Source organism: Monopterus albus, unplaced genomic scaffold (genome assembly GCF_001952655.1).
Source record: "Monopterus albus unplaced genomic scaffold, M_albus_1.0 scaffold1.1, whole genome shotgun sequence".
Lineage (NCBI taxonomy): Eukaryota > Metazoa > Chordata > Actinopteri > Synbranchiformes > Synbranchidae > Monopterus > Monopterus albus.
The window spans coordinates 2,580,034-2,589,829 of NW_018127881.1; the positions used below are offsets into that span (position 1 = coordinate 2,580,034).

The 9,796-nt window shown below is 41.6% G+C and overlaps 2 protein-coding genes across 2 annotated transcripts in view; one reads left to right on the forward strand and one right to left on the reverse strand.

Moving 5' to 3' along the window:
* necab3 (N-terminal EF-hand calcium binding protein 3) overlaps window positions 1-1,147 on the reverse strand; it is a 31,265-nt gene extending 30,118 nt beyond the window's left edge. The window contains exon 1 of the mRNA XM_020608334.1: window positions 809-1,147. Coding sequence (XP_020463990.1) covers window positions 809-931 — 123 coding nt within the window. The 5' untranslated portion in view covers window positions 932-1,147. The remainder of the gene's footprint in view (window positions 1-808) is intronic.
* Window positions 1,148-2,235: 1,088 nt separating this feature from the next.
* Window positions 2,236-9,790, forward strand: rbck1 (RanBP-type and C3HC4-type zinc finger containing 1). The gene is made up of 12 exons (XM_020608432.1): window positions 2,236-2,355; window positions 2,678-2,822; window positions 3,091-3,187; window positions 3,378-3,576; window positions 4,333-4,478; window positions 4,579-4,733; window positions 5,141-5,326; window positions 6,363-6,459; window positions 6,809-6,988; window positions 7,084-7,182; window positions 7,727-7,870; window positions 8,743-9,790. Exons 1-12 carry the CDS (start codon window positions 2,250-2,252, stop codon window positions 8,821-8,823), a joined length of 1,635 nt encoding a protein of 544 aa, XP_020464088.1. The 5' UTR covers window positions 2,236-2,249; the 3' UTR covers window positions 8,824-9,790.
* The last annotated feature ends 6 nt before the right edge of the window (window positions 9,791-9,796 follow it).

Genomic DNA, 9,796 nt, shown 5'->3' on the forward strand with positions numbered 1-9,796 from the left:
TTTACCTGTGATCCTTTGAATAAATCAGCACTGTTTTGAAGTTACTTGGACTGTCTCGTCTCTCAGAGTTAGCATGGTAAGAAGAACCATAGTCCTTCACTCTGTAGAACTGTATCAACAGCTCCTGGGACAGGTCGAACATCCTGAGCTGGTGCAGGAAGTGCATCCTCTGCCGTGCCTTCTTGATGATGGTCCTGATGTTGGACGTCCACTTCAGGTCCTGGGAGGTAGTTTCTTATAGCCAGTGATGCTTTTGAGGCTGCTCCACACAGACGACGGGTCGTTGGCTGACACAATTTGTTAGAAAGCTCTGTGGTGTTGTGTTTGTAGTAGGCTTACATGATGTTAAATACATCTTTTGAAAGACCAGAAATGTATCTGTGTTTGTGTGCGTGTGTGTGTGTGTTCAGCTATAATGGGAGAACCCCCAGCAGCCTCTAAGCCCATCCAACTGGGAGAGCTTAATTTATCATGCAGAGGCAGCAGCTGCAGCTCTTCCTACTTTGCTCTGACAAACACGCACACACAAACATCCAAAGAGCTACTGTATCATCTTTGGGTGTGTGTGTGATGTGAGCAAACGATGAGAACATTTCTCTTTTCACTTGAATTTTCTAGAAAGAAACAAGTATGAGAGTCCAAATTACAACTACACTGTCTGTAAACTGCATCGGTCAATCATATATATTTTCCCACTTTTAATATGGCAACACAATAAAAATGCTTTACACCAGTAACAAAGCGCTAATAATTTGAACAAATACCACTTTTCATGGTGAAGAATGAGTAACAGAGTTGATCCACTCACATCATGAAATATAGTAAGCCCCTGTCCGGCGCTGTGCAGCGGCTGCTGTTGCTCCTGAGCTCGGAGATGCTTGTGTTTGGCCGACTGCAGGCACATAGTGATCATCTCCGTACAAGCCAGCATCTTTGACCGCGTCGAGACACACCTTGATTTTGCAGATCGTTCCCACTGCTGACGGACAAAAGGCTGAAGTGAAGTGACGGCTGAAGTGTAGAGGAGAGACAGGCTGCAGGTGTGAGCGCGGTCAAGTCAGAGGAATCAGGCGGGGGGACCCAGAGATGCTGTGCAACTTTGAGGTGCGCTGCGGAGCAGAGCTGCCAGCCCCTCCTGCTGGAGCCGCTGCGATTTATCTGCGTGTTAACTTGATCAGGACCAACTGCTTCTTAGCCTCTGATCGTCTTCTGCATAGCACTCACTTCTGTTTATGTATGAACAGTATCCTATTTAAATGGTATACAAACTTTGTATTTAAAACTACAACCCGCATAGGGGAGACCAATAAGCCCCAATAAAAATGCTCCTCTCTCATGTCAGGCATCTTGTGGCTCATAGGTCACACATAGGCGATTGACAGCTTAACTTTAAATTAAATGTATTCCAATAGTGTTTAAAATAACATGCCAGTTATTTATGCCACCCAAGTTTGAGCTGTAAAACTCCAATAGACCATCTTTTATCAGGTAGCGCCATCTGCCGGATGCTGGGACTCAGCGTTTTGACCTTGGTAGAAAAAAAAAACAGTCATGAGTACATTCTATTATTATAATAAATCCAGTGTTTTATTATCACTGAACTGAAGCACTGTCTTTGCTTTGTTTAGTAGAGCCCAATGATCTGCCTGGAATTAAATAGGTTAGAAAAATCAATTAGAAGAGTTATGATCAATGACATACTTAAATGAAGATGAATTGCCTTTGTTTTTATTTTTTTATGAATTGCTTTTGTTTTTACATCGTAGGCTATGTAACATCAGCATGATGAAGCAGAAACTTTTCAGGGGCATGACGAGGAGGCGGCGCACGGTTGTGCCAAAGCAGTTTTCTCTTCCTGAACTTGAATCGGTTTCGCTTTCCGTTCTGTCAGCGGCGAGGTGAGAGCAGGGCACTGCGGCAGAATACGAAAACGAGAAGTTCAGTCTGCACTCCACTGATTTTTCTATCTAGTTAATAGTAAACTACCGTTCTTGCCTCCAACCCTCTCAGGACGAGCCTAGGGAATGACCGTCGGATGCGCACAGGACTGCAACAACACGACCTGAGAGGGTTGGTGCGAAACTTGTCTAGTGAGCAGCTGTTATGTAATGACTGCGATGTTTGTGTTTTTGTGTTTTCTGTCACGTCAGGTGTTGTGTTATGGTCATTTCAGGTGACGTTATGGCTTCTGAAGTTGCAAGAAACGCAAATTTAAAAGAGGGTGAGCAGCTCAAATGAGTTTCGATTTTATGATGACTTATGAGGGGTCCCAGACAGCTTACCCCATAGATCTCTCCTTATTTCCTGTCACGTTGGCTACTCGTAAAAAACCCACTCCATTGAGCTCTGTCACTGGTGAGAAGGACACGTTTTATAGGGTCCATTGTTCATTATTGATTTGTGCCAAAAGCCTGGTGGTGATAGTCAATGTGATTCATTGTTTTGACTAACTGTAGCCTAAATCCCACCAAATTAAAGGATTTTTATATGTAACAGTTTCTGATTTCTCCCTTTGAACATTTGTATTTTAATATGTAAGGAAGGAACAGAGGAAAAAAATACAAACATTGCACAATATAGGTTTCCCAAACAGGAATGGTAGCAGCTATTGTGAAAAGAAGTGTGTTTCTATTAAGTCACGTGAGGATATGAACTCCTCCCTACCTCTCTTTGCCAGCTGAGGAACTTGCCATCTCTCTGAGTGAAGCCCTCAGCGGTGGGGACAGTCAAGAAGCAGTTAAGCTGTGTCAGAGGCTGTCACAACTCAGTGTTCCAGTGTCCGTCAGTGTCAAAAGTCAGGCCTACCCTCAGGACTCCATAAGGTGGGACACAGTTCTCTGTGGGGATGAGTCTGTGTGTGACTTCCTTTTTGTTTGCAAAAACAAAAACCAACCTTGTTGTTTTTAGGGAAGAGCACTGTGGCAACAAGAACTGAACAACAAAATTTTGCACATGCATGACTGTGTCTCTGTGTGTGGTTACTCGCTGGAAATGTTAAAAACTATGGAGGATGGATGCACATGTTTATGTCAGTTATGCAGTAAGGAGAAATAAAACTAAGACTGATTGGTTCTGTTTTCTGTTGTATAGGTTGTGGGTTGGAGTGGAGGATGCTCAGTCAGATACCTACATCCCAGTTAATATTGTGGTTTCTTCTCACATGACAGTTGCAGAACTTAAAGACAAGGTACTGATGTGACAGCAATTTTGATTTCGTTAGCATCCATAATATCATATCAACCTGTAACACTTCATCAGAGATATAATCTATAAACACTAGTTTCAGTCATGATCTGTCAGTTCTATCAGTCTGTTATTTTTGTGATTTTAATTTAATTCAAGTCTTCATCTGTCTGTCCCTCATTCCACATTCACAGATCAGCCACGACTTCGGGTTCCATCCGCTGGTGCAGCGCTGGGTGATCGGGAAGCGGTTGGCTCAGGACCAGGAGACATTGTACAGCCACGGTGTCCGACAGGATGGAGATCAGGCTTTCCTGTTTATCCTCTCTGCCCAAGCTGGTCATCTGACACGACATCAACACAAATTAGACCAGGAGCAGCAACGCATAGAGGGTCAGTGCAACACATACACAGGTCAAGGCTACAAATAACAGTTTGTTTCGATGTCTGTTAATCTGTGGATTTAGCTTATCACAAATATTGACTCGCAGTAGCCTACGTTCACAAATATACCTGTACTCATGGCAAATCATAAAACACAGCAGGCCATAGCTGACAGGGTCATTAGGCAGTAACTGGGGGCCCGGTGGTTAGCGCTGTCACCTCACAGCAAGAAGGCCCCGGGTTTGAGCCTCAGTCCAGTTGGTGTCTTTCAGTGTGGCGTTTGCATGTTCTCCCTGTGCCTGCATGGGTTTTCTCTAGGTACTCCGGCTTCCACTCACTCTAAACTACTCATAGGAGTGAATGTGGTTGTCTGTCTCCAAGTGTCAGCCCTGTCCAGGGTTTACCCTCCCTCTCTGGATAGGCTCCAGCAAACCTCTTCAGGATAAGTGGTATAGATGATGAATGGATGCGATCAGTTTTGTAGACGTTTTGCAACAACACTGCCGAGTGAATACCTTTGACTTTTTGATATGAAAAACAATCTATTTATTACAGCTTATCAATTAGGTCAACATGATCTAATAATAAGTAAATAAAGCAACAAAAACATCCAGTCATACATTGCCATCCTTTGTTATTTGACAGGGTACAGACACTCTTTACTGAAACATACTGCTGTTCAATACCCAGGGGTTTTTTCTCAAATTGCTGGCCTTGATTTCCAGTGGAATTGACAAGTCAGCTTAAATGATAATCTATTCTTAGGCATCATCGAGTCAATACACCTGTTTCCCAGAGGTGCTGGTGGTGGTGAGAAAACAGCTCCTCTTCCAGAGGCTCAGCACACTCCTCCTCCTCTTCCTCCTAAACCCCGACCTCCTCGTAAACCTGCAGTGGCTCCCAAACCTCAGGTCCGAATACAACCTATTACACATTGTGTCTGCATCGTGACTGAGCCTGTAGGTGTCTCCAGGTGTTGTACAAGCATACTGTGTGTGTGTATTTGTGTAGTTGGGCTGGGAATGTGCTATGTGCACATATGTGAACAAGCCAACTCGTCCTGGCTGTGAGATGTGTGGAGGGGACCGGCCAGAGGGTTATGAGGTGCCTGACTTCTACCAGCCAGACCAGCAGGAGGTTCTGCGTATTCAGCAGGGGCAGGTGGCCGTATGAACAGGTGACAGTGCTATTCATTAAAAAATCAGACAAAAAAATCCTGAATGTTTTCAGCCTGGTGCCAAATACAGATTAAGTTTGATCTAAATCTGGTCATCCAGACTCATTAAAGTATATGGCTGTTGTGTGGAAACCATTTAGCAGACAGTGCACTCTGGAGTATTTGTTGGAGTCTTGGAGTTTGTATTTGTAAAACCTAAAAAGTATTTACAGTAGAACACCTGTTTTTTGTTTTAGTTTTTTTTGCCTGATTTCTAGCCTTTTACTAAGTCTTTAAGTGTATTAAATAAACAGTGAATATAGTTCACAGCACTAATCAAAATCAGTTTCACTTTCTCTTTTCTAGAAACAGACTTATGATGTTTGTAACGAATATAATGAATCTCTGTGCGCTTGTGTCTCTCTCCTACTGGGCAATGAAGGCTCAGCAGGAGGAACGAGAGATGAACTTCTTATACCTGTTGGCAACAGAAGAGCAGAATCTCATCCCCAGCTCCACAGAGACAGACTGTCCTATCTGCTTCTCTACTCTGGAGCCAGGAGAAGGTATCACCCTCAGAGAGTGTCTACACGTCTTCTGCAGGTCAGACAACAAGCTGCTTTGAAACATTATTGTATGATGTAAAAGTAATAAAGGTTTTGTGTCTTTTTTCTAAAGGTCTAACTTGTCATATACAGTACTGTGCAAAAGTCTTAGGCTACCATTAGTTTTGCTGTTTTAGCAAGGTTGAAATGATAATTTATATGTATTCCTCTTTATTAAGATATAACCAGAAAATACAGGAAATATGTAGACAATATTAAACAGTCCAAAGCTAGTATTTAGTTTGACCTCCTTTGTACTTAGCACAGCTTGAATTCTTTTGGGGAGACTGTGTTGACGTCTTGAAACCGTAACAGATCCTCCATCATGTTTCAATGAAGGCCGCAGGGACTCATTCTTCCACCTCTCTTGAACTCTTTTTCTCATATACTGTTGATGATTGGACCTGGAGCTTTCAATCTTCAATTCATCACTTCATAATACTCTTTTCCACTTACCTTCACTCCAGTCTTTGTGAGCTTTTACGTATCTCAGCCTTTTTTCCTTGTCCACCTTCTGAAAAAGTGGTTTCTTGGCTGCTGTCCTTCCACAAAGGCTGTTCCTGATCAAACCTTTTCCAACTATGGAAGAATCTACTTGGCATCCCGATGAAGCTTCCTCATGCTGAGCCAGGTCGTTGTTGGATTTCCTCCGGTCCCTCAATGAAGAAACTCTGAGAAACTGCTCATCAGATTTGGATCGTTTTCTTGATCTTCCACTTCTGTTTTTGTCCTTAGTCTCTCTGGATTCTTCATATTTCTTTAGAACAGCTTGAATCCCACATCTTGAGTATTCAGTTTATCTGCAGATTTTTTTGATGTTTCTGTGCTTTTAATTCTAGTTACATGGTATTTCCTGTATTTTCTGATTAGATAAATATATCTAGTCATCTTAACATTGCTAAAACAACTAATCTAATGGTGGCTTAGAGCTTTTGCACAGAAATGTATGTGCCATTATTGGCAAAATGTCTAAATGTTCATATTTTATGCATTTATAGGTTTGTATTTCTAAATGATTCTCTCTCCTCATTCAGGGAATGTCTCAGAGGGACAATACTGAACACTCAAGATGCTGAGGTGTCCTGTCCTGAAAAATGTGACAGCAAGTTACAGGACCGAGAGATCAAAGAGGTAAGACAGGAGAACAAAAAAAAACTTGGAGAACGGACGGTCAAAAAGAACATTAAGCATAAAAATTATAATCCAGACAATTATGAGTTCTTCATCAGTGGTCAGTGATGACAGAAAATTGTTACAATTACATTTAGTACATTAGCATTTGAAAGCATGACTGGTCTGGTTAGTCAGAAAAATAAAAAAAATAGAATGGCCTCTTAATCTTCAAATGTAAGACATTTTTCAAAACTCCTTTTAAAAAGTAGGTAACATGTTCCTTATGTCTTCTATGTAGAGTTGACAGCCATGCAGTATGTAACCTCTCACTTTTTCTGCTTCTCTTTTTGTTAACTGTATGATGCAGCTGCTCACAGAAGAGGAGCACCAGCGGTTTTTGGAGTTGCGTCTGAGCATCGCAGAAAGCCGCTCAGATCACAGCTTCCACTGTCAGACTCCGAACTGTCGAGGGTGGTGCATCTATGAGGATGAAGTCAATGAGTTTGATTGTGAGCTCTGCGGAGAAATCAACTGCATTCTCTGCAGGGTAGCTAAATGTATTGGATTAACTGAGCAAGGTTTTCTTTTTTGTGTAATAATAGTAGATGCACCAAACATGAAGGATTTTGTGCATGTTTTCAGGCCATCCATGAAGGCATGAATTGTAAGGACTACCAAGATGACCTGCGCATTCGAGCAGAGAACGACCAGGCGGCTCAGAAAACTAAGCAGATGCTAGAGGTAGGTCAACCTTAAAACTCTGTGTGATGACCCCAGAAAGAAAGTAAAAAATGATCATTTAATGACACTGGACAATGAACAGGCATGTGCTCGCAGATCAGTGTGGACTGAGAAACATGAAACAGTAACAACTTCATTTCCTTTTATTACAGACAGGTTTGCCGTTCACAATCAGGGATGCTCTCCTTATAAGTTCTTAGTCACTGTGGGTCATTTTCTGTCCCGTGCCTGTGCACACATTTCACTGATGTGGTTGCTCAGTAACAAACAAAAGTATAAACAAAAGAATGCATCACTTCCTGTGTGGCACCACAATTTAGTATTAACCAGTGGGCCATTAACAGGAGCAGGCAATTCTGAAAGGTCTTAAAATAAGAAAGTGCTTCATTACATCCTAAAGGAGTTAACTATAACTCTGGTAGTTATTTCAAATGATCACTTTAAGGAAGTAGTCAATTTGTTTCATGTTGTTTAATGGCCTGTAAATAGTTTAATTTTTGATAAAAGCAGATGTTTTATATTACTCCACTGTGTGCCAATGTAGAATTTGCTGCAAAGTGGGGAGGCCATGAAATGTCCAAAGTGTGACATCATCATTCAGAAAAAAGATGGTTGTGACTGGATCTGCTGTTTGATGTGCAAGATAGAAATCTGCTGGGTCACCAAACAAGCTCGCTGGGGACCAAACGTGAGTGCATGCACACATACATGGAGCAAGATAAGCACATTATCATGCAGTGTTGGTTCCATGTTCAGGAAAGTTATCGTATCATTTGTTTTGAGCTGTGCGCCTGACTTTTAGGGCCCTATCTTGCAACAAATGCATGGCGTGCAGGGCGGGTAGTGCATCTGTGTTACCTAATTTCCTACCTGTGCAATTAGTGTTTTCATGACATGCGCAACACGTTGCCTTATTGCCAAGCAGCAGTCTGTCGACTTCGCGCCAGTAGGTGTGTCCAGGTAAATTTTGGGTGTGTTGGTAATATGAGGGTGCACAAAGAGACCACTGACCAGCAAAAACCGGGTCTGTGGCCAACAGTCAAATCGTCAGTGCTAGTTAATGGGCGCTTTGACCGTATCTACAGTAGGTCTGTCCACAATGCTCATGCACTGTGCTTGTTATACCCTGGGATGCGCTGTGCAGGACATGCAAACTTATTGAATGTTGTGTACATCAGTATATATATGCATTTATAATAAATAGCATTTTGATTAGTGATTGTGCGCCTTCACCCCGCACATGAGCAGATCTGTTTCCTCAGTGGAAGATTTTACTGACGTCCACCCAACGTTCAAACTCTTAAAGGGGATATGAGACTACACACTGATTGGATAATTGCATGTTATGTCCAAAACACACCCCTACTTTAATGAGGAGATCAAGTACAACCTTTTTGTTACTTGCACAGGCACTTGAATCGTTTTTCCTCATCGTCAAAAAATGAACGTAGACACACCCAAATACCACTTGATGTACTGGCGTACATCTTGATCAGACACCATGGATCCTCAAAATAGGACCCTTAATCATTTATTTATTTATTTGTTTGTTTTTAACAGGGCACTGGCGACATATCTGGTGGCTGTAGATGTCGAGTAAATAATCAGCCGTGTCATCCTAACTGCCAGAACTGCCACTGAGGCAAGCACATTAATGAAGACACACTATACATGGAACTGCAAGCACATGCACTGCTTCAAGAAACACAGCCCTCAGGTGATGCTTAGGCCTCTAACCTGTTGCTAGCTACATCCATGTGTTCTTTTGATTTATTTTAGCCACCTTCAGCCTTTATTTCTGGGGTACTCTGACAGGACAATGTACAGTATTTGTCCTGCTGCTGAGGCACACCTTTCTTAAGTGGTGGGATAACCACAGATAAAAGACAATACACACTGCCAGCTTTATCTTCTACAATTCTGCAGCTCCCAATGTGAGAAAATAAGCTCTACTAGAATTGTTTGCTATAATAGTACCTTTTTTGTGTTGAATTAATGCTTAATATACATTTTGGCCTCTGCCTACTTCTTTCATCACAATTCAGTTTGATGAGCCAGCAATAATATTGCACCTTTTCAAGACTACTTTTATATCAAAATCATCATCATATCATGTCTTCCTAATTAATATTTTGGGGTTGTTATGGGAATTGTAAGCAATGGCATTCATATTAGTCAACTAATCACTGTGCTGAAGGATGTTTACACTGAGTGAATGTGTTCATAATGCAATGCAAGCTGCTCTCACACACTTAATGACTTTGAAGTATTAGGTTTGCAACGTGGGAGAGCCGACAAATAATTGTATTTTTTTACTGTAGGTATTCAGGTCTCATCTCTACTTAAATGTTAATCCTGCAAGAAAGAAAACAATGCATTATATGTGCAGAATGTTTCTTGCATTTGTGATGCTGGGTTTTATATTTATATCAGTCATTAAATGAAACCATCTGTGCTGCACTGTAGTGGACATTTTTGAGCAAGTTACAGTACATGTAGAATTGACGCAACTCAGTCTCAGTTGTATTTTGTCAGGTTTAGCTCAACATTCATCAGGGCAAGGTTTTGTCTGCATCAGCTGTCTTTTGTCTTGGTTTTTTTTTTTTCTTTTCTT

What these genes read in the sequence shown, in the direction of transcription:
- rbck1 (XM_020608432.1), top strand. Translation starts at nt 2,250, where the DNA reads ATGATGACTTATGAGGGGTCCCAGACAGCTTACCCCATAGATCTCTCC. An exon ending in TTGCAGAACTTAAAGACAAG is followed by an intron (nt 3,188 to 3,377) that starts GTACTGATGTGA and finishes CCACATTCACAG; the next exon opens with ATCAGCCACGACTTCGGGTT. An exon ending in ATTCAGCAGGGGCAGGTGGC is followed by an intron (nt 4,734 to 5,140) that starts CGTATGAACAGG and finishes CTGTGCGCTTGT; the next exon opens with GTCTCTCTCCTACTGGGCAA.